This window comes from Urocampus carinirostris, chromosome 14, assembly GCF_059441175.1.
Source record: "Urocampus carinirostris isolate Australia breed hairy pipefish chromosome 14, RoL_Ucar_1.0, whole genome shotgun sequence".
NCBI classification, from domain to species: Eukaryota; Metazoa; Chordata; class Actinopteri; order Syngnathiformes; family Syngnathidae; genus Urocampus; species Urocampus carinirostris.
Genome location: NC_142362.1, coordinates 24,096,528 through 24,124,343, shown reverse-complemented (window position 1 = coordinate 24,124,343; position 27,816 = coordinate 24,096,528). Strand labels below are relative to the sequence as shown.

The following is a 27,816-nucleotide window of genomic DNA, read 5'->3' as shown; positions in this document are numbered from 1 at the left end:
TTGTGAAGCTACAAAAGCGGGAAGAATATTAGAACCATCTGTCAGGATGACAGAGTGCAGCGCTCCAACTACAATAGTAAACACATTGTTGAACGAATCCTTTCCAACCGAAAACGGAGCTTTATTCCTCTTGTAAATGTCGCTTCTACCAGATGAGAGAGAAAAAGCCGTAAATGAAAAACACAGCGGGAGAGAAAGCAAAGATAAGACTCAAGAAAAATTCACGACACAATAGTTCTGAGCAAAAATAAAACCAAGGACAGGATGTATTTAAAAAGAAGCATCCCTCAAAAGTCCGGACACGTGAATTGGGGTGATCAACAAAAACAGCGGATAAAAAACATGATAGTGGTAATACTGTTTTTGGTTGCATTTTGCAGCAATACTAAACTCTCCACTGAATTATTTTTAAAAAGTCGATCTTGGACAGAATTCTTCTTAAGACACGCCTCGCTACTTAGTGCGTCAGTTATCGCTGGTTCACTGCTTTGTGGATTTTTAAGTGAATTAAATTGTCTTTATTGTCAATGATATAAACATGTTGTGCATTGTTTTCAGCAGCAGACAGCACACAGCAAATGCAATCATGGGGGCATAGAGGTAAGATCTTGCCCAAACCCAGTCCCAAAATCTCTAAATTTATTTCCTACAATGAAATGAGAAGCCCTCCAATTTAGTTGTAATTTTGTATAGTGACGATAAAGACCACTCAACTATAGTAGGGTTGCAACAACAAATTGATTAAATCAATTAATCCGATTATTAAAAAGGTTGGCAACTAATTACCTGGTTGATTAGCTGTGTTGCGTGATTGATGGGCCACTACTAACGTTAAATAAATGCAGATAAGTGCATTAGATCTTTATGAAGTCTTAGGGTTGTAGTACTACTTTGGTCCAGCAGAAGGCGATTTGAGGCCGTTTTAATAGACGTACAGTGGAACCTCGGTTTTCGAACGCCTCTCAGTTCGAACAAATCGGTTCTCGACCAAAAATTTCGAGAAAATCTTGCTTCGCTTTTCTTTAAAAAAAAAAATCAAAGTTCGAACGCCGGTACGCTAGGGTGCGATGCTGAGCGGCGTACGGGTGTAGAGTGTGTAGATTGCCCCCACCCCTCATGAAGAACTGTTATGACGTGCGCGCGCACTTTTTTTCGCTTTCGCTTTTAATATCGGTGAACGGAGTGTTTTAGCCCCTAATTATGCCTCGGAAGAAGGTCGGTGCAAGCAGCAAAGATGCTACAGGTGAAAAAAAGAAGAGTAGTGCGTACAACTATTGCATTTAAGAAAGAAATAATAGCAAAATATGAAGAAGGTGTGCGAGTTTCCCTTCTTTCGAGGGAATAGAGCATGGCTTCTGCAGACCACCACAAAGGTAAGAAATCCTATTCATAATTCTTTTCTTTATCCTTTAACCGCTCACCACTTTTTGTGGAGACCCGGGTGCTAAATGACGTGTAAACGACCTGATTTTTTTATTTTTACACGTTCATGTTAGTGTAATCTTTCGTACGGAAGATTACGCCAACGTACGATTAGCCTGGGTTAGCTTCATGTTTACGTTCATGGTAAACATTCAGGGTGTTGGAACGGATTAAAACAATTTTACATTACTTTTAATGGGAAAAACGATTTCGGTGATCGAACAAATCGGTTTTCGAACAAGGTTCTGGAACGGATTATGGTCAAGAACAGAGGTTCCACTGTATCTTCCTTTTTTTCCCATTCTTTTTTTTGGGTTACAAAATACCAACAAAATTTGCATGAAACAGTCATGAAAGTGCAGCAGAAATAAGGACAAAAAAATCCCTAAATAAAATAATAAAATAAATACAAGCATGCATTGATTTTTTTGTCCCACACCTAAACAATAGTGCGAAAGTATCGCAATAACTTTAAGGTAAATGTAAACAAGACAATAGTTATTATGAATATTCAATATCCTTATTAAATGCAAATGCACATTAAAGACAATGTTACATTTCATTGACAACCGCACCAACGTTCTTTCGCCCACAAACCACATCAATTGCAAGAAAAACTGTTACACACAGATAAAACTAGAACAGAAAAATATGGCGCAGATAAATAAAAATAGATGATAGCTAGAGAGTCAGATAACAGAAAATCGATGGGAGTGGAGGAAGTGGACAACACTGAAAATGGCTCTTGCCTTGTCATTTGTTACATTTCCATCAATACCAGTGACTGGTTTTAATAGCCAGTCAAAGGCACCTAAAGGATACTATCACCACTAACTGTTTTCTGGGACAACGAGATTTTGGAGGAATGATGCGGGGGGAATCTACCCTTTGACTACAAAAATCTAATAGATCTTAGTGTTGCTATAGAACAGGGATGTCGAGTTCACTTTGGCTCTGGGGCCGATTCTAGAGTGTCTAAGACGGGCTGGATTAGTAAAAGAATGTTTCCTCCAAATGTGTCCCTTTATTTTTCAGTATAATGCTCAATCATTTAGCCTATCCGAGTAACCTAGTGAACATATTATAATCACGGATTCTAAAATCAAAATATTTATTCACAAACAATGGGATTTTTTTGGGCATGTTTGCCATTGAATCTGTTAACTGGTTTACTTCAACCACCAACTCACCACTCTATATAAACTCACCACTGCCCACTAGTGGCCGGAGAGAAAAATTGGCCTGCTTATATTGAAATAAATCATAGCTCTTGATAGGAATGAACTAGAGCCTCACTTCTTTTTTCTACATGCTTGGAAATTTAATGGAATAAATCACCTGACGGCCGTATGTTTGAAATGCCTTGTATAGAGGAATTATATTATCCTCCATTTATACTTTTCACACCTTAACTCAGCTAAAAGTGACCAGCTGCCATGGTGACCACCACAACGTTACCCCTCCAGACATTAAGAAAAAGCGTAGAGAATGAGAAATCCAGATGGCGACTGATGACAGACAAAAACATTTTTTGAACAGCCCGGTGCTTCTGTTGCTATGGTAATTGGATGTACGGAAAGCGTAGGAAGGACTCTTGAGTGTCAGTTTCAATAACAAATTGCTGCCCATATTAAAGCAATTCTGTGTCTGCCGCTTGTCTTGTGAGATGATTTATAAAGTGATACGTAACCCAAAGATCTATATTAAAACCAGGCCTTGTGGTCATCTTGCATTGAAACATAAGACACCTTACTCCAATCGACCAGATGTTTTTGATTAATTAAACAAAATATTTGATCACCAGAGCAAAAACTGGTTGGGTTTACCAAATCGGAAGAAGTGCTACAGTATAAATGTGTAAAATATTTATTCCAAAACACACGATAATGCCGACAGATAAATAGGAATCTGCCTAAAATGTTGCTGCTTCGTTGGACGTTGCTTCTCATAATCCGTTCGTTTCCCCACATTATTTCGGTTTACAAATAAAATTAGTAAAATCATTCCCAATATGGTAATTAGCCCTGCCCTTTTAATTGACACCCTTTCCATGATGAAGGTCTGTTCATGCTAGTTTTGTTCATGCAGAAAGCGCAAAGTTACATTAAACTTGCATCTTCCACGATACATATTCCATATTCACTCCAACCTCTACTGCCTGGGCATCCCTGGTGGCCATGAGAAAAAATGCATGAATTAGCCGGGTAGAAAACGTCACTTTTATTTGCACATGGTACATTGCTAAAGTCCCAAGTGACAGCAATCATAATAATTCCACTTCCAAAACTGACTTAATAATTGTGGAATCTAGCTTCTATTAAGTGTGCTGTGTGTGTGTGTGTTTAGAGAAAGCAAAAGACACAATATAGCCAACAGTAGAATTTCACAACCATCCGTCAAAGAAATCTTATTCAGGGGAGAGGAGAAGAAAAAAATCTTCTCAAAGGACAGTTTACATCATACCCCAAAAATGTTGAGCTTATTTATTACATTACGGAACCGCCAAGCAGTCATTGTTTGGTTTTTCCAACTTGATGCCTACCATGTGATTTAAGTATCTGGGCAAACACAATAATGAATAGACCACCGATATGCACCTAAAAAAAGTAAAATTAAGCAAGAGCAACAGTAAGGAAACAAAAAGAAACATTCAAATGCTGTATAAAATTTTGACAAAAATTACCTAAAAGTAAGTACGATAATACATTTAGATGTATTTGATATATTTGGAAATCTGACAAAAAGGCAGAACAAGGTGAAATACAGTATACAGTTAACCTTTTGTCATTTATTGTTTGTAGATACATTGCAACTACTCGAGAAAAGCTATCAAGTAGGAAAATACAGTCAAGTGATATAACAGTAAACTGAGTAAACTTTCTTGTTCTGTAAGCACATCACTTTGCGCAGTATTATTTTTCTTGTGTTCTTATTTCATCTTTCCTCATTTCTTGCAGCCACACAGGAGTGAAAAACTCAAATAATATGAGGAAAAAAAAACAGGAGAAATGTCAAACACATGGACATTGGGCTGGCACCGGCCCGTTGGATGATTTAATCAGGGCCGCGATAAATTTTCGAGCATGTCAAAAAAGAGGCAAAGCTCTAGAGGTCATTTCCATCAATAGGTTGCTTTTTTTTTTTTTTTTATGAATGCAAACCAAATGCTCTCGCTGTCCACTAGAAGGCAGCGTTGGGTTTGTATAGAGTCGTGAGTTGGTTCAGGTGTTAAACTCCTTTGACTTAACTGTTACAAATAAACCAATAAACACATTCAACGCTAAACATGCAAATAATTTTTGCCATTGTTTGTCAATAAATGTGTTGAGTTTAGTATTTGGGATTACAATATGTTAGCTATGTTACTAATATAGGCTGAATGATAAGGCATAGTACTGAAAAACAAAGGGACACTTTCAGAGTCGACATTCTTTTCCTGATCCTGCCTGTTCAACATCCTTCGACATCCCTGAGGTAAGATCGGGCCTGGAAAAAATCCAGCCCAACCCGACCTTGCTCTGGGTTATAGAAGCCAAAACCCACCAAATTAGCTTGATTTGAGGTTACCGGACTGAAGTAAACCCCGAAGCTTTACTTTGCACGGTGCCTTTTAGCTGAGGTACGCAGCTTCGGGTTTACTTCAGGGACAGTTCCTAAAATCAAGTGCACACTTCAAGTGCGCATTTAGGCAAAGTGCAGCAAAATGAAACTGAAGGAAATGGTACAGAAAACCGAACAATATCCTTCAGATTACAAGGTACAAGTAGTGAAATATTGGCCGAAAAGCAGAAAGAAAGTAAACCTTATAAGCTATTGGCGAGAAGCGGACACATTGTGTGACGTAAGGGACGTAGAGTTGGGATGAGGAAGCGCCGCATCTTCTACGGTGACACAGAGGAGAAAAATTTCTTTGGAAATTAGTGATTTGGGGTTAAACTGATAGTTTGGTAAGCATGTTCTTAATGATAGAGTTATCTGAATAATGTAACTTCTGCAGCGCCTAAGTGAGTTACTCAAGTAAAAATATTTTTAGTTCAGAAAAATATTATTCAAGTAGAAGTGAAAAGCAGTCATCTAAATAATGAATTGAGTAAAAGTAAGTGCATGCTGTGCAGATCCTTCACGAAGGAAAAAAAAAAAAAAAAAAAAAAAAAAACACGAAAAAAATAACGACGAGAGAGATACTCAGCCCGGCTCGGCCGGACTTAATGATTCACATTTTAAGCCCGGTTCCAAGATCTTACCTCTAATTCAGTTATAAAACTGCATTCACTCAATTGTTAGAATAAACCAGTAATTCAATGCCAAACATGAAAATATTTTCCCCCATTATTTGTGAATACATTTGTTGTCTTTTGCAAGGATCCTTGTCACCCGTGATTATAAATATGCAGAGTAGGTTACTAATGTAGGAGGAATTATAAAGCACAATATCGAAGAATAAAGCTAAAAATTTGGAGTTGACATTTTTTTTTTATCTGAACCTGAGAACAGAAAGTCTGAGCCGAAGTAAGTTTTACATCCCGGATAGAGGAAAATATAATTTACATATAGGATAATCGGAAAAAAAATGCAGTGAAGCAGCAGTTACACATTTTATCACCTTAGTTGAAAAAAGAAAATCCTCCATAAAGATAAAGGACATGCTGCCCACCCCTATTTTGACGGAACGGTTATTTTGGCCCCGTTTTAAGAATCTTTTAAGAAAAGCGACTTATATTAAGCTCTAGTTTGGGGCAAGTGATCTTTAGTGCGGTAATGTAACAATCCAGCTTTACTTTAGTTTTGGATAATATCAATGTTGTCAAACATTTTCAGTTCACAAATCTGTAGAGCTTATCATTTAGCAAGGAGCAGAACAAATACATTGGTTGGATGATTGTTGGTTAATTTGTTCTGAGTCAACGCAAATCTTTTTCCACACTTAATGCTGACTCAACTACACAGTAAATGCCAGTTGAATAATTTGCCATTTGAAATGGACCACAGTTGAGGGAACCAAACCAGAATTTAGAAAATGTTTTAAACTCTGGCATACAGCTCAGCTTATTTTGGACAGGTCTGACAGGATGATTAGTTTCCTAATTGGAGTGCGTTTACTGGTTTTGAACTATACGAGAAATATTTAAAAGTAAAAAACTTTACAGAAAAAGGTGCAAGACTCGTCCTGATTTATATTACACTTAAAAATGGACAGCACTTCTCCTAAAACCATTAGACAGATTAAGTAGACGCCGTTAGAATCAGTCTGTACTAGGGGTCGGCTGGGAACTGTATCATGAAGTATGTGATGGCCTGAAAATGTATATTTCCTCTGGAGCCGTCTTTCATTTTATTATCTACAACTTTGATAAGTCTGTGTCATGTATAACGCTTGATGCGCCTTTAGCGGTTTCTTGGACTATAAGAAAAACAAGCACAATGAAGATTTATTTCACCTTCCTTCTCTAATTATTTACAAACTCTTCTGTTCTTCTTAGAAATGCAATCCAACTCAAAGCAGTGCTTTCCCGGAAACACGATTTCTGTTAACTCATTGCAACACCTTGAAACACTGCAAAAACGTATTCCCGATGAATACCATGCAAGGTAAGAGGTGAACGTACTAGAGAAGACATTTGCAGGAAGAACTCTCCCGTGATGACATGTTGTTCCTGCTCAGTGTTATGGAAGAAGAGCTTCAGGTGGTAAAATGTTGTACAATGTTTAGATTTAGTCTAATGCAAAATGTGAATCTCGAGCCGCATAAAGCATTTCCAAACATGGTGCCGATTCATTGTTTTGCAGGCGAGAGATGAAGTCATCGCAGTGTTGAAAACAGAGAACCGACTCGGGTCTACTGAAGGCCCACTATGGTTTTATTGGGCTGGAAGGAGCGCTACATTCCCTAAATGGAGACTCGTTGCATTGGCAGTAACAGGACAACCTGAAGGATGAGTGCAAAACTGCTACTATCGAGGTACCAAGAGAAAGAATCTAGCCACCATAGGGAGTCGGTAATCAAATTTAATGAGGTGAACATGGCGCCATCTGACAAATGCGGATTAATTACTGCTGCTTCACTGCACGTTGCGTAATTCAGTGCTGACGGTGAAGCAATTATGCCGTAATGATTTTGCGGCCCCTCTGGATTGTTTTGGTTTCACTTGATTGAAAGCACTTTGCAAATTTCCATCCCGATCCTCTGCTGTTACCAATGATTGAAAAACAAAAACCACCAAACTAGCACCAATCTTTCCTAAATTCTATTGCACTCCTAAAATGTTAACTATAGTGTGTTTTGCTTTGATTCTTTAATGTATTATTACGAGAGGAGCTTCCCGAGGTATCAAAAGCTCACCAAAATGCTGTTAGGGATAACGAGGAGCCATTCTGATCTCTTTCAATAGTACAAGTGCACAACAGTGCTGCTGGGGGAGAACCGAGAGAGGTTAGTCCATCTATTGCGTCTTAAAGTGGTTGAGAGATGGTATGCCCAGAGAAATATCTGTGAAGGTGTTAAACATGTGATTGTGAAATGGATACCCAAAATCTTACACATACAAAATGTTAGAAAACAGTACATCTTGTTTGCATTATATATATATATATATATATATATATATATAATGTCATTGGTATATTCCAATTCTTTTCCGAGAATTCATTTTGAAGACCGTCTTTGTCTTGCTGAGTTCTGATGTCATGTGAAGCACACCAGCACCCTAGAAATCAGTCACACTTTGGTTTACATGTTAACTAGTCGAACAGGTTTTGAGTGTTTTAAGCAAAGTTTTGGTATTTTTTGTGGAGAATGCCTAGGCATTGTGTCGCAAAGGTACAACAAATGGCGAGCATCCAAAATGGGGCGAACTGGCCTAAATATCACACAGAAAGCTATAAGGAGCCAAATCAGACGGGACAAGGGAGGCTAGCTGGGACCAAGCAGCAGAAAAACGGGAGGCGGGCTGACCCAAAACATACAGTAAGCAGCCAGGATAACCGCCAACGACAAAAAATGATTACCACAACACCAGCCCATTCGGGTGAAAAAACAATGAGCACGGCGGGCAAGCCAGCTAGCTGACTGCTAATGGTGCAAACCTAAACCAAACAAAACTACAAGCTTTCGCGAACCCCCACGCTTATAGGGACCTATCCGGACAATATTATATAAATTGCAACACACGCGGCCAAAAACACGAAAAGAAAAGTCACACATACCTAAAAGGAGGCAAAGGCAAAAGAGGAACGAACATTGGACAAGGCATGTTAACTTACCGCACGAAGTTTGAGATCAACAGAGCACACGCCTCGGACAAAACAGTCAAAGGTCCCCCAGCGACACAGTAAGCAAAGTTCCAATTACTACAAGCAGATATGAGCTTTATGCATTCGCTTTTTACTACACTCGCTGTCTGTTTTTCATCTGGGCGCATGATTGTTTTGGTTCTTGTTGTCATACAGTGACATCACAGCTCTCTGGGATAAGAGATCAAACTGTCGACTTTGAAAATTAATGCTTCATAATCCATGGCGCGTGAAATATTTTGAAACATATCTGCATGATTGTGGGAAGGAACGTTCTGTGCTAACTGAAAAAAAATGGGTCTTCTGTAATCCCTAAAAATGGAGATCAATTTAAAACAGTGTTAACTTACTGGAACCTTTTACAAATGTAGTCACAGAAACTGTCCGGAGCTTTCCTCTTATCAATCAATTTTCATTTTCTGCACTGCTGATCTTATGGGTAATAGGCTTTGCTTTAATTTAAATCAAATAACAAAATAAGTTAGTGAGGGTTTAACATTAACGTATCTAAAATGGTAATTTTATTCAACTTAAGAATCTATATGGCTGTATTTACTCGGCTGTTTTGGTTTTTATGTATTTTTCCACTCCCAATTATTAGTCACGAGGCTCCTTAAATAAAAATGATCAGTGTTAATACTGGCCCTCAAACATATTGTATAGGCACACTGGATTATAAACTGCATCCTAAAAAAAGCTTTTTGTGTAATATTTTAATACGCAAGATGCGCGGGACTATTGTGCATATTATTAACCTATACTTTATAGACCATGAACTAACATTAGGAAATTTGACTTGACTGCTAAAATGAACTCATTTATTTATAAACGGTTACATTATGTAATGGCATTTCAAAAAGCGCCCTACAAAATTTCTGGAAAAGTTTCGTTTTACAGGTGCATCTTATGTACGGAAAATACAGTAGTCACAGATTGAAATGTTTAAATAACACATCGGCCACCATGCAAACAAGAGTTTCAAAAATTCAGAATTGAATCTTATTGCCTTAAAAGTATTTATCCAAAGATAAAAAAACATTGTATTAGTTGGAATGTTCCTTTCTTTACACTTAGACCTTGGAAGCAGTATCAATACAACTCACATTGTAGTGACAAATAATAGAGCATTGCAAAAAGATTTCAAGAAAAAGAAAAACAATTGTGGGGAAGGTTTTTGCAAGGATCTGTAAAAACTATAAAGTATATCTCAACACTTCTTGACCTTGTTGGTCTGAAAGATGTACATTGATTTATGTGCCTCAGAACACGGCAAAAAACATCTGGACTTCCTGATGTATACGCGAGCCTTTTTAGCCCAAGTTCATCCGCAATACTTGTTCCGCCACCTGGACAGTCCATTGCAGCCTGGATTTCGTTGATCTGTCTTAGTTCTAGTTGCACTGAAATAAATCTAATTACACATACCGTGAACTTTTGGCTTTCGCTTTACCCCTTGGTCGGTTAGTATCGGTTTTGAAGCAAAAGTGCCTAGAACATTTCCCTTTCCAAACAGCGACTACCTACAGATGTGGCCTGCGGGTATGGTTTAGTCTGTTGGTTGGGCTGATCTGGCGGTAATGGTTTAGTCTGGTGCAGCAATGCTATTTGAGGCTAATGATGGCTCAAGTGCCGCCAGAGTCCACTCTGTAATGTAATTATGGAGACTTTTTGGAAGAGTAGCCTGCATTTGTTGGTAGAAGTGCAAAGACTTAAAATTATCCGCCACATGAGCACATTGCAATTTAAGACCCAAAATAATCACGTCATATAAAACACGTTGTTTACAGCAACTTGACGAAAACAAAGCAGTATAAAAAACCCTAACCCTCCCCCACAGGAAAAAAATAAAAAGTTTTCACTGGGTTAATGATCAATAACGCCCTTGAGGTTTTACAATAGGGGACTCGTAATGTTTTCAGGAAAAATATTGGGTAAAGAAAAGCAGATGTTTGCCAATGACGCATTCTGATTAAACACAAAGTAGACTGCTTTCACCAAGGACTCAGCATGCATTAAAAAATTGAATCACAAGACATAGACAAATTCATCACATGAAATACAATGCTTACTTGATTTTTGAAAACGTAAACACATATTACTGATTTTAACCTGGATTGTAGCATCGAAATAATTTAAGAATACTAGTTAAAAACTGGACCAATAATTTTCTATACTAGAGTAATCAGAAGACCCCTTATGATGACAAAAAACTTTGGTCCTCGATTTCCCTCGCCCGGACGCGGGTACCGGGGCCCCCTTCTGGAGCCAGGCCTGGAGGTGGGGTCCGCTGGCAAGCGCCTGGTGGCTGGACCCTTACCCACGGGGGCCGGCCGGGCACAGCCCGAAGGGACGACGTGGGACCCTCTTCCCATGGGCTCACCACCTGTAGGAGGGGCCAAAGGGGTCAGATGTGCAGAAAGCTGGGTAGCGGCCAAGGGAGGGGTCCTTGGCGCGACGATCCCTGGCTACAGAAACTGGCTTTTGGGACATGGAACGTTACCTTTCTGGCAGGGAAGGAGCCCGAGTTGGTGCGTGAGGTTGAGAATTTCAGACTGGACTCACCTCTACGCACGGCTTGGGCTCTGGTACCAGTCCTCTTGAGAGGGGTTGGACTCTCTTACACTCTGGAGTTGCCCGTGGTGAGAGGCGCAGAGCCGGTGTGGGCATATTAATTGCTCCACGGCTCGGCGCCTGTACGTTGGGGTTCACCCCAGTAGACGAGAGGGTAGCCTCCCTCCGCCTTCGGGTGGGGGGGACGGGTCCTGACTGTTGTTTGTGCTTATGCACCAAATAGCAGTTCGGAGTACCCACCCTTCTTGGAGTCCTTAGAGGGTGTGCTTGAGAGTGCGCCCCCTGGGGACTCCCTCGTACTGCTGGGAGACTTCAATGCTCACGTGGGCAATGACAGTGAGACCTGGAGGGGCGTGATTGGGAAGAATGGCCCACCTGACCTGAACCCGAGTGGTGTTTCGTTATTGGACTTCTGTGCCCGTCATGGTTTGTCCATAATGAACACCATGTTCAGACATAACGGTGTCCATATGTGCACTTGGCACCAGGACACCCTAGGCCGTAGTTCGATGATCGACTTTGTCGTCGTTTCGTCGGACCTGCGGCCGCATGTTCTGGACACTCGGGTGAAGAGAGGGGCGGAGCTGTCAACTGATCACCACCTGGTGGTGAGTTGGCTTCGATGGTGGGGGAAGATGCCGGCCCGACCCGACAGACCCAAGCGTGTTGTGAGGGTCTGTTGGGAACGGCTGGCAGAATCTCCTGTCAGAAGAAGTTTCAATTCACACCTCCGGCAGAACTTTGCCCATGTCCCGAGGGGGGCGGGGGACATTGAGTCCGAGTGGAGCATGTTCCGCGCCTCCATTGTCGAAGCGGCTGATCGGAGCTGTGGCCGTAAGGTCGTCGGTGCCTGCCGCAGCGGCAACCCTCAGACCCGCTGGTGGTCACCGGCGGTGAGGGATGCCATCAAGCTAAAGAAGGAGTCTTATCGGGCCTTCCTGGCCTGTGGGACCCTGGAAGCAGCTAGCAGGTATCGGCTGGCCAAGCGGAATGCGGCTTCGGCTGTTGCCGAGGCAAAAACTCGGGCATGGGAGGAGTTTGGCGAGGCCATGGAAGCCGACTTTTGAACGGCTTCGAGGAAATTCTGGTCCACCATCAGGCGTCTTAGGGGGGTAAGCGGTGTGCCATCGACACTGTGTATAGTGCCGGTGGGGCACTGCTGACCTCGACCCGGGACGTTGTGAATCGGTGGGCGGAGTACTTCGAAGACCTCCTCAATCCCACCGACACGTCTTCCTCTGGGGAAGCAGAGCCTGAGGACTCTAAGTTGGGCTCTCGTATCACTGGTGTTGAAGTCACCGAGGTGGTCAAAAAACTCCTCGGTGGCAGGGCCCCGGGGGTTGATGAGATCTGCCCGAATTTCATTAAGGTTCTGGATGTTGTGGGCGTGTCATGGTTGACACGCCTCTGCAACATCGCGTGGACATCGGGGACAGTGCCTCTGGACTGGCAGACTGGGGTGGTGGTTCCCGTTTTTAAGAAGGGGTACCGGAGAGTGTGTTCCAACTACAGGGGAATCACACTTCTCAGCCTCCCTGGTAAGGTCTATTCAGGGGTACTGGAGAGGAGGGTCCGCCAGGAAGTCAAATCTCGGATTCAGAACAGTGTGGTTTTCGTCCTGGCCGTGGAACACTGGACCAGCTCTATACACTCTGCAGGGTCTTTGAGGGTGCATGGGAGTTTGCCTGTCCAGTCTACATGTGTTTTGTGGACTTGGAGAAGGCATTCGACCGTGTTCCTCGGGAGGCCCTGTGGGGGGTGGTTCGGGAGTATGGGGTACCGCACAGTCTTATCTGGGCTGTGCGGTCCCTGTATGCCCGGTGCCAGAGTCTGGTCCGCATTGCCGGCAGTAAGTCGGATTCGTTCCCGGTGAGGGTTGGGCTCCGCCAGGGCTGCCCTTTGTCACCGATTCTGTTCATAATTTTTATGGACAGAATTTCTAGGCGCAGCCTTGGCGGGGATGGAGTCCGGTTTGGGGGCCTCAGCATTGCGTCACTGCTTTTTGCAGATGACGTGGTGCTGTTGGCTTCTTCAGGCCGTGATCTTCAGCTCTCGCTGGAGCGATTCGCAGCCGAGTGTGAAGTAGCCGGGATGGGGATCAGCACCTCCAAGTCCGAGGCCATGGTTCTCAGTCGGAAAAGGGTGGTATGCTCCCTTCGGGTCGGGGAGGAGGTCTTGCCCCAAGTGGAGGAGTTCAAGTATCTTGGGGTCTTGTTCACGAGTGAGGGTAGGATGGAACGGGAGATCGACAGACGGGTCGGTGCAGCGCCTGCCGTCATTCGGACCCTGTACCGGTCCGTCGTGGTGAAGAGGGAGCTGAGCCGAAAGGCAAAGCTCTCGATCTACCGGTCGGTCTACGTTCCTACCCTCACCTATGGTCATGAACTTTGGGTCATGACCGAAAGAACACGATCCCTGATACAAGTGGCCGAAATGAGTTTCCTCCGCAGGGTGGCTGGGTTCTCCCTTAGAGATAAGGTGAGAAGCTCAGTCATCCGGGAGGGACTCGGTGTAGAGCCACTGCTCCTCCGCGTTGAGAGGAGCCAGTTGAGGTGGCTCGGGCATCTAATAAGGATGCCTCCTGGAAGCCTCCCTCAGGAGGTGTTCCGGGCATGTCCCACCTGCAGGAGGCCCCGGGGCCAACCCAGGACACGTTGGAGAGACTATGTCTCTCGGCTGGCTTGGGAACGCCTCGGGGTCCCGTCGGATGAGCTGGAGGAGGTGGCTGGGGATAGGGACGTCTGGGCTTCCCTTTTAACGCTGCTGCCCCCGCGACCCGACCTTGGATAAGCGGAAGACAATGGATGGATGGATGGATAGAGTAATCATTAACTATTTCTGACGTGAAAAAATGCACTAAAATGCATTGCCATGCAATTTGTCGTTTTCAATGAAAGCATACACTGTTGTTTTCTTTTGACTTATTGCACACGCCCCCTCTTAAATATGCACAACTTACACCAGTGTAAGTGATTAAATTGAAAAGGGTTGAGCAATCGACTAAGAATGCCAGATGCTTCGATATGAATGCACTGGACTGGGAAAATTAATCTAATATAATTTAAAGGAGGATCCACAGTTTTGACTTCACTTAAAAATAACTTCTGAGCTTGATTTTTACCTTTCTTAGGGTTTTGGTCCACATTAACAGCGATAACAGAGGGATTACTGTATGTGGGGTGGGCTTTTTGTTTGCTTAAATTGTGTTCCTGGAATGCTTTGTTCCCAAACTAAACTTATATATTTTAGCTCTGTACAGTTTGGGTGAAAGATTTAAGCAGTTTTGGGAGGCCGATCAAAAATAAGTTTGGTCGTTTCTATTGTGCTTAAATTCAGCAGCATGAAACAAGTTGCAGCAATTTGAGACTCACGAAAAAACGCTTTTCTGGGAAAATTACATCCCTGGATGAACATAGGACATTGATTCGTCCTGCTACTTGGCGCCAGGTTACACATCATTCAACGCTTGAAAACTTTCTTGGAAAGATCTTTGCGGGATGGGTTCATGCTTGTAATTGAGGACGAAGACTGCAGATGTCTACTCTGCGATGATAGGAACAGGGACTTTTTGAACTCAGCAGCGAGTTGTGGGCGTGGCGATCAGAATGCAGAGGTCGCCAACCTTTAACAACATGTGCAATGATTGGATTTCAGCCTTTGGAGGCAAGGTTGTAAAATGATAATGACAAAATTAAACAGAACATTGTGTTTTGGAAAGTTGAAACACGTAACACAAATCACTGTGGAGAAAACATTTGGGTTTACTTCCACTTAGAAACTTAATACGACTCATCGGGAATGAACATTCCATAACTGTAAGTGGGAAATTTAACGATTAATTACTTTGTGAATGTAGCACAACATTCCAGCATCTGACATCATGTTCCCAGTCTTAAATAACTGAAAAGTTAATTGTGCAATAAGAACAACTTTGCTGCATGCAGACAACTGACACACTCCCATTTTGCAACAACAGCTTACTATAAAATTGAGCAACACTCAATTGCACACTCGCACAACTCAATTCTGCAATTCTTCAGTAATCTTACAAAACATTTTGGCGTATTTTTTACAGTATAAGGCGCATCAGATTATAAAGCAGCCCCCTAAAGTAGTCTCTTTTGATAAAAAAAAAAGGCGCACTGAATTAACAGTACAGTAAGAGCTGTATTTTTATATAACTGTTGGGGTATTTATTGTTGGACCCTTACACTTATTAATATGAAACATTGTATGCAACAAAGCAAAGGCAGTGAGTGAAAGGGCCAACACTTTACCGCTAAACCACCAGTGGTATATATGACATATGAAAAGGCATTAGACCTTATCAGGGTTCCTACAGCTTAAGTAAAGTGAAATTCAATAATTTGAGACTTTTAAATGCCTTTTGAAATCAGATTCAAGACCAAGTCGACAAAAAAAACCCACAAATGAAGCAAAAAAAGCAAAGGACACAGATATTTTTTTGCACTCAATACACCTGTCACAGCTTTTAGCCATTGTGAGAGAGGTTCGTGGGACAGCCACTTCTCATTGAATTGACATTTTTTCCGTTTCTGTCTGAAGTTGCAATATTTATTGTGGGCAGGCCTAAAACATGTGTTTGCTCTGAAAGGTCCGACAGAAACAACACCATCGTTTTGATAGTTCTGTTATTGTGGTCATGCGATGTTGCCACGAAAGTAAATTAGTGAATTATAAAAAAAAAAAAAAAATACAAGCGATACATTTTACTTAATCTTTTTAGCTTCAAAAATATATAAAATCTTCATAATGTAGACACATTTTTAAGAAACACTTTCAAAAACACTGATTTTTATAGTGCATTACGTTTTTTTTCCACCTGAGTCCATAACGCTGTGGTTTAATATGTATACCTACGCAAAAGAGCCGCTATAGTATTTTGTTGACTTTGTTTTCTACATTTCCTAACATTTATTGGTGAAGAAGTGAAGAGACTGTTTAAACTATCAGATTACACTATGCAAATCCCCGTTCCTGGCAAAGTGAGTAAAAATAGTGTGATAAAGAGATAAAAGAGTGCTTCTTTGCATGTCATCTGTACGACTGGTAGTATAATGGTAAATTGTCGATGCTCTCTCCGCCACTATGTGGGTTCCATTCTGGTTACATACAATGTTTTGGGATTTAGGTCAGTGATGTTAATCAATTTGTTCAATGTTTGCAAAATCATTGGTCAAATATGGTAGTATACTGTAAAACATTGTATGGTAATGCATACATATGCATTTCCAATCTTATCCATTGTATTATTCTGCTGTATCTAAAGTACACCGTTTTGTAAGGCGCACTTTCAATTTTCTAGCGGTATTGGGGGTACCTTCTAGTCTGGAAAATACAATAACATGAGTTAAAGCAAATAATGAAGCACAGATCTTTCTGAAAATATGTTTTTAAGTTTCCGAATTATAGCTGGTAAGATAATTCAATATTTACAGGTGAAGGTTGAAGTTTATCAAATTGTTTGTCACCATTTCAGCCATACATCCTTGGTACAAGTAGTTCATCTTTATTGAAATAAGTTGCTCGGCATTCTACTTATCTTTTATTAATGGTTATCTGCAATCTTATGATCATCTCAAATGTGACCTTTGTTGGTTGTTGATAATTTCCTCGGTACCTCATAAGAGATGCACTGCACACTTGATGAACCACGTGCCCTCAATGATGCTTCAAAGGGAAAGTTTGATTAAACATCTTATAATTTCATCCAATCAAACTCTGCCATTGAATGAAAGAGAAATGTATTGCGAGGCTCTGGGGAGGAAGAGAAACGCATATGGATGTAATTGTGAACCGAAAAAGCGATGATGTCATCTCAGTCATGTTATCAGACCCCCAAAAAACAACTAGGACACAGGTTTTAAAAAAAAGCTGTTTCTTCGAATGTATGGGAGGAATACACATTCAAAAACACACTTAGATGAACTATAGTTCTTTGGACATACAAACACATTCTGTCCTTCCCATTAGCCTCTTTGGCATGACTACACAATGAGCTCATCTGGAATGGGCTCAACTCCAGTAAAAACACAAATGCAATAACACACACAAAACCACATAAACACACAGTACACACAAAATCACACATTCCGTCACATTTCCATCACGTCAGAAGACAGTACAAACTTTCCTGGAGACTTTACCCTAACTATAACCACTACATGCCGGAGCAAGAATTCTCAACCTAACAATTCACGTTGCCAAAACTCTCTTTGTCACCAAGATGATGGCCCGAGTTGTGTGCTAACAGATTTATGGTTCCACAGCATGATGAATACCTGACCCACACACAAGCACACAAAAAAGCAAACACATACACAAAGCAGTCTAGGCTATAACCATATAAGGATCGGACGATGATGTCATGGGTGCCGCTGGCTGCAAGAAAGAGTCCAAGCGCAGAGCACTTCTCACAATGTTTGGTTTTCCGCATGGAATGTCCACATCACCAGGAAGGAAGAGGTGAAAGACTTGAATTCAACTAAACCCTGAGGATTTGTAAGGAAAGGGACACAGACAGCAGGTAGGACTATGATAAAGGCATTCATTCAATAAATGTGTCCTTGTGTTTAAACTTTAATGTTGATCATGGAAGCAGATGTAACAGAATTCTGAACTTGTTTCTGCTACAAAAAGTGTCACAATAATTTATGAAAGCATGACAGCAAGTATTTGAGATGCAATGGGAATTTTTAAAGTTAAACTGGATTTTTTAATACACTACTAAAATACAAGTGTTGTATATCCAACTTGGACACACTTTGACAATAAATAAGAGTAACACCCGCTTTCCATTGATAGAGAAAATCTCGCTTGGATAAGGTTAATTAAAATTTGGTCCATAATTGTCTGACTCAACGGGAAAGCATGGCTATTTGCAATGTATTTTAACAGCACAGCTGCGGGAACTATAGGATGTGGTGTTAAAAATACTAGAGGGTTAATAAAATTACCAATAAAAAAACTACTCCATGCAACAGGACCATCTGCCGCGCTTGTGAAGACATCCTAAATCACAGTGCCTAAGAGATCACATGGATTACAATACCTAACACGCATAACACAGTAACATGTATTGGGGTTAACCGGTCGATAGTTGAGAGAACAAAATGTTCTGTGTTCTGAGGTAAGGAATGGAAAATGATTCAGTCCACTTTAGGATTTAAATAAGTGTTTACGTTGGAAACGAACAACTAAGGGAAAGCATTAGTGTTCATCAGGCATGGCCAAAAAGTGAAGGAAGTTTAAACATTACCTCATCTCCTGGGTGAATGAAATACCATGTAAGCCCATTCAAGGCATTCTTTGAACATAACTAACACTTAATCTTTTCCTCTCCATTCTCCACAGATTAACGCCCCTGATTGTGAAGGAACAACACCACCACAAATTCAATGGGACGATCAGAGATATCTTTCTTCTTAAAGACAAGCTAAACCGACTGAAGTCCTTTGCAGTGCAGTTTGTAAATGAGCACAACCGTTTGGAGAAGCTGTTGGAGGTGAACAAACGCCATGTAAAGTAACTGAGCACCATTTCTGGAGACATTTTCCAGGAGGCCAGTACAGCTGAAGAGGAAGAGCAGCCTAATCCCATGCATCCTGAGGTGAAGTGTCACAATTTTTACACAAACGCCCACCGTGCCCATTACGCTATGACCGCAAACCTCGCTGATGGGGCAGCTCAAAATCAACAGCTTATTAGACATCACCAATCAAGTGTTGGCCGCCAGACAGAGGAGAAAAGAGAATATTATGCAAGAGAAAAGGAAAACGAAATAAAGGCACCCGGTGATCGAATAGCTAAACAGCCAAGCTCGCTCTCAGAAGTGGAGGTTCTTAGGCGAAGGGTGGTTGAGATGGAAGGGAAGGATGAAGAACTATTGCGCATGAGGGACCAATGCCAGGATCTGGACAGCAGACTTTTGAAAGAAACTCAAAACTGTACCAGCCTGAAGATTGAGGTGAATAGGCTGAACGAGAGGATAAGTAAACTGGATCGTGTTGAGGAAACTCTGGGGAAAAGCAAACAAGAGTGCTGTAGTCTGCGAGACAGCTTGGAAAAGGAAAGGGCAGCCAGTATGATGCTCTCGAGTGAAGTGGATTCCCTAAAGGTAAAACTAAGAGAGCTGGAAGCAAGTGAGAGCAAACTGGAAAAGAACGAGGCAGCAATCAGATATGACTTGGCCAAGCTCAGGTCTCTGACAGCTGCATTGGCAGAAGACAGAAAGACAATGTCACAGAGGCTTCAGGAGGCCGAGGAAAATCTGTGTGGGTGGGGGACCAAAAACTCTGCAGATAACTCTATAGAGGAGGCACAGATCTCTAACTCCAATTTAGAAAAACAGATGGCAACTATACTAAAGGACAAATATGAATTACAAGCCAGGCTTGCAGTAGAGCAGCAGAAAAACATAGACTTTGAAAGTAAAATGGCAAGTATGAGAACGAGGTTACAGGTTCTGGAGAACAAGCGAGAAAAGGAAGACAAGTACACACAAGGCTCCAGAAACAGTACTTCTCTATGTGAAATGGAAGAGAACAAATCCAAACAGCTCACATGGGAGCTAGAGAGGCTACAAAAAAGACTACAGGACAAGGAGATGATGGAAAAAGAATTAATGAAAGTAGAAGATGACTATGAGACTCTGAAAAAAAGATTCAAAGAAGAACAGATCAAGTCCAAATCTCTAGTCAAGGAACTTGAGATGGCCAAGATGGAACTGTCTGGATACAAGCAGGCGGAAAAGCAGGAAGTTAATCAAGAACATCTTCTCCTATGTCGTCTTCAGAAAGAGCAGGTCAAGTCCAGGCTACTTGGGAGAGAGGTGACTTCCTTAAAGGAGCAGCTCCAGCAGCTCATGGGCACAGAGGAATCAATAAACAGGGTCCAGACTGACCATTCTGCGCTGCAAGGTAGGTTGATGCAACAGGAAGCCAGGAACCGGGAACTAGCTCGAGAGATGAGAGACTTGAGCAGCGAACTGGACAGATACAGACGTTTGAAGAATCTCACGCCGGGTGAAAATGATTGCTCTGTCAAAGAGGTCCAAACAGAGCCTGTGGCTAACTTGCCTCCCGACTTTCAACTACCCTCCATAATAAACGCAACATTTGGTGAGAAAAGCGAGGAAGAAGATCCAAACCACAACGTCAAAATCATGGACAGCCGGGGTTTGACGCTTGTCACCAATCTCAACAGCTTGAACAGTGCCAACAACATCGTTAGCCAAAACCAAGGCCACACATCCAACGGTGTAAATGTGCACCAGGCGGCTAATGGCGATGTGATGATGCTGACGCACACGCCGGGACAACCACTGCAAATCAAGGTGACACCTCATCACATTCTCAACACTGCAACCCTTGAGATTAGTAGCCCTACCACCGATGCCTCTGCCTCCTACACTAGCACAGCCTTTATCCCTTCCGGAGGAAACACGCCAAACCAAAGAATCACCATCATTCAAAATAAGACGCCCCCCCAAAGTCCTGACCGCACCATCTCCCTTCTTAGTGGGACACCAGTCACTCGGATGGCGAGTCCGGAATCGTCCCGCTCAGTGACTCCCGACCTACCCATCCAGATTTTGACTGTCAGGACTTGTTCCCCAGAACCGACAGACATCGGGAACCAGGGTGCCTTCTGCAAAACTCCTGAGCGGCAGAACAGCTGGCATCACGTGTGCGCTAGCAGCCCAGACTCCAGCCCAAGCATCATAACCACAGAAGACAGTAAGATCCACATCCACCTGGGAAGCCCATACCTCCCAAGTCATGGGATGCCGCCCCCTGTCGGGCCGTATTACCTACGACATGAACAGAGGACTCAAGTACTTGCAAATGGCTGCCATGTCAAAGGTGTCGGCAAGATTACTAGTAGTATTACTATATCTCCTGCCTCTTCTCCAACTTCACACTCCCATATATAGCAGTCACTATTTTGATAAAGTAAAACAACTGATGTTTTTCTCTCAAGAAAGCGTTCTCAATTATGCCACCGTCCAATGCCACTAATTAACTCAATGATTGCATTTTCATAGCAACAACACAGTTTGCTACAATACACTTACTGTATTCAGTGCTTCTTACCAGTCTGTACAGTTGTTTGTACTGCTTGTATACAAACCAACATAAAAGAACTACAATGAATGTATACATGTGGACATTTCCTTGCTAAAGATGATAATTTGTCATCCTGTGCGATACATAAATGGTTATGTAAGAGTTTGGACCTTGACGATAAAATTAAAGAGCAGCGTGTAACAGCTTAGAGTAAAAAAGATACATTTTCAGGAAAAATCATGTACAACTAGTTTGAAATTGAGAGTTTAATTCTGAATATAAGTACTATAAGAAAAATGATTTTTGAGTTTAAAATAACGTATTTAGTAAAAGTGCAATAAAAGAAAATAATTATCTGTTAAACAATGTTTTGAAGGGACAAAATGGGGATTAAACACTTAAATTATACGTATGATATATTAATAATAAGCAACAATGAGCTATCATATAAACATGCATTTTTCATATACTCGTAGGTTGATGAATTTACATTTATTTTACACATCATGAGCCTTGCCTCAAAGTAGATTACATAATTGTCTGCCATCTTGCTACTGTGGGTACCTACAAAATCCTCAAGATTGGCTAAGCAATAACCTTGTAAAAAAGTGTGGTTTGGTCACTTTGAGTCTCCATAGTTTGTATTCTTCCTTGTGCTACACAGTCCCTTTATAAAACGCTCAGTCCTTTTAACAAATAAGAGAAAGATATACTGTATTTGATAATCACTACAGAGTGAAATATCTATTTGCGTCACCCAAAAATATTCATGATTAGTACTTCCCTAGATATTAGTGAAGTGAAGTGAAGTCCCAATTTTCAGGAGTAAAAAAAGAACAAACCCTAAACTAGATTAATAAATAAGGGCCTCTGTTTTGGAATAGAACAACTGAAATATATCAAGTTGTAGTTTAGTTTATTCAACCAATAATCTTCACATAAAAATCATCGGAAATTGTCTCGTTGTCTCGGCTCAGTGAGAATTTCAAAATTTAACAACATTCAACATTCAGAATATAAAACGAAAAACAGAAATTACAATTTGCAATTATTGAAAATTCGGAAAGCACTCGGGTAAAAACTGTTCGTAAACCTTTTAGTACCCTTGAATGACTTCAAGCGTCTACCGCTCCGTAACAGATGAAAATGATCATTACCAGAATGACTCTCATCCTTAAGAATATTTAAGGTACGTTTCAAAACTCTATCATTATATATAGATTCCAGGGATGGCAAACAATCTTTTCCGCTGTGCGAATTACAGAATTGAACTTCGACAGATCTTTCTTTGTGATTCGACCAAACCAAACAATAATAGAATTTGCTAAAACACTTTCAATAATCGCACGATAAAAATTGACTAGGACTTCCTGATGAACATCGTAGGAGTTCAACTTCCTTAGGAAGAAAGTTCTTTGGCGTGCTGCAGGAATTATACAATTTTACATTCTATTTGCATGAACTCAGCAGTCTGCTGAACGTGAAACAACAAAATTGCTTATATTCCTAGTATAGTCATAAATAATTAATAACAACTTTCGAACCTTTGTTTACCAGCCATCAAGCTTAACCCTTATGTGGTGGTGGAGTCTTCAGTGACCCGTTTGAAGGTTATAAAATGTAGTAACTGATGTGTCGCAGGGGACATTACATTGAATTAAAATTGGGATATATAGTTATTGATGGCCATAATGATTTTTAGGATGTTGTATTGACTACATTGAACAATTCTCCTTTCTTTTTGGTGGTTAAGACAGCGTTAGACCCCTGGTCTAAATTGGCCCGCTAACAACGGTTACTGGAGTCAATTCCAAGCACAAAATGAGGGTTAAAAGTATGACGGGCAATCAGGTCAGCTCCCTCAAGGTGAGGCTTAAGTTACCAAAAATAAGTACAATCTTCATCAGATTTATCTGATAGTTTGTGTATTTTTGCTTAAAGTTGGAGTACGGGATTTGAAAACTTTGTTACTATTTGCCGCCATTTCCTGATGGCAGCCTCACCCACCATGCTCATAATTTGCCTTCTACTATATGCATTTCTTGTATGTGCTAGAATAAACTCGTATTCTTTTTCATCTTTTTTTTAGGTTTGGGTTGGGTTTTGAAGTGCAATGGAATATAAAGCATAGGGGCTCTTTGAACTCTGTTGGGCATTGTTAACCCCCGTATTACCTTGGCGCCCACGTTTTACACGCGCTATTTAAATTACTGTAACTGCAACCGTTTGGAGAACTATTTTGATTCAATTTGCCTAAAACGCTCACTAGGTGGCACCAACTTCCCACAATCATATCACATAGCCATCCAATTTTGGCAACGGACTAATCATGGGCAAGAAATGACACATACGGGGCATAATAAGTACAAGGTTTTGCAAAACATTTTTGTTATCTGTAATCAATAATATTAAAAAAAACAAACATTTGAATCCTTTGAACATTACTTTATAAGATCTGATTGTCAAGGGCACAATAAATAAGGGTACTGATGGGTTATCTTTGATGTGGATCTCTGTCTCCAGTAATTGCTTCACCATTTACCACACAGGCCCATAAAGAGCCTGGTAATTGTGAAAAATAGTTGACAATATATGGACAACTGAGAGAGTAAGACTCAAAAACATTTTTTAGTATATATTTATAACAGTTCATATTTCCAATTTTTGTTGTCTTACAATGTGTTCATGTTCAGTTCCAGTCTCTTTTTATTTCATTATCCATCCATCCATTATCTGCACTGGTTATCCTCAAGAGGGTCGCGGAGGTGCTGGAGCCCATCCCAGCCATCTTAGGTCAGTGGGCAGGGGACACCCTGAACTGCTTGCCAGCGAATCTCCGAACACACAGAGACAGACAACTCGCTCACTCAATCACACCTAGGGACAATACGAACTGACCAATCAACCTCACATGCATGGTTTTTGGAATGTGGGAGGAAACTGGAGTGCCAGGAGGGAACCCACACAAGCATGGGGAGAATATGCAAATTCTACACAGGAAGGCTGGAGCTGGATTTTATCCAAAATTCGATGACCTCAGATCTGTGCCGCGGACGCGCTAACCACTCAGCCGCGCCGCTCTACTTCATTATAACCCTAAAAAATCCAAGACTGATTTTTGTTTCATTTTAAACTGTTATTTTATTGTCCCAACACATATTTATGTTAGATATTGCGAGATATTGAAAGCAGAGTTTGTTCTGGAAAAGGGGCCAAATGTAATAACTCATAACATGATTTCTGACTCTTTCATGGCCAGAATAACAAAAAAAAATCCAAGCGGCTTGTATGATACTTGGTCAATAAAGGGTTTTTAACAGAACTTATTTAACATTCTGCTTTTGAGGACACATCAAACTATGCACCCTACATTTACTATTCAAATCAATATTTTTTTTCATGAATTATTTATTTTACGCTAAAAATACACTATGTCCCTTAAATTTCAGATTGTTGATTGTAAGCCGATCATTTTTAAAAACCTTCAGGATGCAACACAGCCCCCTGGCGACCACAAGTAGGAACTGCGCTTGACAAGCAACACAATTTGAATATTTTGTGTTCAAACACCCATTTAAAAGTAAAGATGAATGATAAGGAATTGAAAGAGTTAAAATAGTACAAATAGATTAAATGTACATTGAAATCCATTATCGAAGTTTGTAAACTGTTTAAAGGCGCAGTTTAAGGGAATAAGCACGTGTGTTTACATCTCGAGCACATTTTTAAGAGCCTGAAGTACAAACATAAGTGGCTAATAGGGGTTCCCATTAATTTGGATCTGTATCGAAAAAGTGTCCATAACGTGTGTATTGAAAAAGGTAATATGAAATGAGGTTGCTTTTATTTACTAGCAAGAGTTGTTAGGCTAGTTGAATTTGTAGTGAGCATCAATATCTCGCGACGACTACTCCCGAGACTTCGGCTCGTGATGGCACATAATATAAATTACAAACTGCTCGAGTCAGAACATTTCTTTTTGTGAAATAAAACATTGAATGCTACAAAAAATATATAATTTTACCTGATTCACAGTCATGCTTCCACCACTCGTCACCCAAGTCGTCCCCCATTTTGTCTGATGACGTCAGTGGTAGTTCGTCCAGTCAAATGAACAGGAGTGCGAGCAGGCGGAAGATATGTTCAAGAGCCAAAATTGCGGCACAACGAAAATACCACGAAACAATATAAAATAAACCGACACAAACAAAGCAACACATGGTACAGAATAAAACAAACTATTTTTATTTCAATGATTCAAATCACGCAATGTTTGTCTTTTGTTTTTATCATGCCTGCACAGGAATGCGAAACAATTGCTGGATTTTTTTCTTTCCCGTCAAGGCTCTGTTCAAAAGCAGTGCGTTGCAAACGATGTGTAATCAAATCGTTGACGACGTACCACAAAGATGCATTTACCAGTATGTACATGTCAGTGTCATCAAAAGCTTTACGATACAGTATAAGCCACTTTTTAGTGAATATAACTGGTTTGAAATCAACTTCAATCTGCTATTTGAATGTCCAATGTTTAATTTAAAATTGTTTTATTTTTCATTGAGGATCTGACGTATGTAGATTAAAATAACATAATCACACTGCTACTCTGTTATGCTTTTTTTCCCCAACTTTGAGATAAGAAGAGGACGAATTTGGAACGGTCCTTTGCTGCAGCTGTGGGGAAGAGCCAGGGCAGGTCCACAGTAATTGCATACTGGACGCATTTGCTGTTTAAACTGTATAATTTCAGTGGCTATGAATGTGATGTTTCATTGAAGTGTATTCTGCTTAAAAATACAAAACCCTAATCATAATAATGTGTACAGCCTAGCTACAAATTGTGTTTTCGTTGCGATTTGTTGAGATTAAAAACTAATCGGAAACATAGAGAAGATGAAATGTGCAGGGATATATTCATGAGTAGCCTATGCATGCTTAATGGTGGCGGGGGCAACAGCATTAAATATCCTTGTGGTGCAACCTGGACACATCAAGACTGACAATGACCTTTAAAAAAATGCAGAATCCTTTTAGATAGTTTCCAAAATATGAATTCACGCTGCTGGTCATACTAAAATTATGACCAAAAAAATGAAACAGCGATCAAACATTTGCTTATTATTGCTACAGGGGGTGCTTAGAATAGTAAAATGTCAATAAACTATTAATGGTGTATCACTAGATATATGACCATGAAAATGGAGTTCAAAACAAAATGAAGACGTTGTGGAGTTTGTCATATCGTTAAGCAACATTGTGATCAGTCAGAAAAGAGCAAGCTGAAAAGTAATCACTAATTCCATCCATGAAGAATACAGAAAATCATCTCGGAAGTATTTAAGATTCTATCCCCCATCTTTCCTTAAAGTATTCTGATTTTTATTAGGTTCTGCAGTGAACTGTCATGTCCAGTTCATGGCTTTTAATCAATTGCAATAATTAATAATGCCCTACTAAAATGTGTTTCATTTATAGACACTTTTTGTTCATTGAAAGATTATTTTCTTATATTACAGGTAAAATCCAATGCAAATGTAATGGAAAGTAATCCTTAAATATGACTAATTTCTCTGATAAATATATTGCCAACAAGACAGTGTGTTCGATTCCCGGCTCCTCCGTCTTACATGTCGAAGTGTCTTTGGGCAAGACACTAAATGAGTATTTTTTCAAAAATCACTTTTATATGATAGTTTATGTGTTTTTGATTACTATTTAGATATAGTGTTTTGTTTTTTGTTTTTTACTCTTAGAATAAAGTAAATAATATCAGCTTTCTCTATACATATACATTATTAATTCTTGTTTAAAAAAATATCTTATATGGTAGCTCACTTTGCTCATTTTAAATATTAATTTTAACTTCAACTTTATTTTCAAATATGCTCTATGCTCAACATACAGCAAAGACAATATTGTCTCCTCTTCTCTGCAGTCTTTTGGCAGGACACGGTTGAGGCACCATACTACTCAGTGATGCAGCTGGTCAGAATGCTCTTGTGGTGCTTCTGTAGAATGAGAGTGTGATGGAGGTTGAGGAACTTGCTCTCTTAAGTTTGCGTAGAAAATGCAGGTGATGGTGTTTTTTTTTGGCCAGGGATGTGATGTAATGGCTCCAGAATGATTCATGTTCATAAGAACACCAATAAAATTGGTACTGCACACCTTCTCCATAGCAATACTAGTGGGGCTTGCTCAGTGTGCACCCTCCTGAAGTTTACATTATTCTTGTTGGTCTTCTCGTCGCTGTTGTTGATGAGACCCACCACAGTAGTGTTGGGGGCTCTCATGTTCATTATGATGGTGATGGAGATGTCGCTCGCGACCCAGATTTGGCTGTGGCCTCCCTGTAAGGAAGTCAAGCAGCCAAATACACAGGGAGTTGTTGAGTCCTAGCCGATCAAGCTTGTGGATGAGCTGCTGGGGGATGTAATGCTGAGTTGAA

General features: G+C 40.7%; 2 protein-coding genes across 3 annotated transcripts in view; one reads left to right on the top strand and one right to left on the bottom strand.

The window, feature by feature from the left end:
- cmss1 (cms1 ribosomal small subunit homolog) overlaps positions 1-25,528 on the bottom strand; it is a 36,597-nt gene extending 11,069 nt beyond the window's left edge. For both annotated transcript variants that reach the window (XM_088353074.1, XM_088353075.1), the window contains exon 1: positions 25,396-25,528. In XM_088353074.1, coding sequence (XP_088209200.1) covers positions 25,396-25,444 — 49 coding nt within the window. In that variant the 5' untranslated portion in view covers positions 25,445-25,528. The remainder of the gene's footprint in view (positions 1-25,395) is intronic.
- Positions 17,516-21,458, top strand: LOC148353014 (filamin A-interacting protein 1-like). Its single transcript, XM_088353072.1, has 2 exons — positions 17,516-17,830; positions 18,658-21,458. Exon 2 carries the CDS (start codon positions 18,902-18,904, stop codon positions 21,236-21,238), a length of 2,337 nt encoding a protein of 778 aa, XP_088209198.1. The 5' UTR covers positions 17,516-17,830; positions 18,658-18,901; the 3' UTR covers positions 21,239-21,458.
- Positions 25,529-27,816: the final 2,288 nt, after the last annotated feature.

What these genes read in the sequence shown, in the direction of transcription:
- LOC148353014 (XM_088353072.1), top strand. Translation starts at nt 18,902, where the DNA reads ATGCATCCTGAGGTGAAGTGTCACAATTTTTACACAAACGCCCACCGT.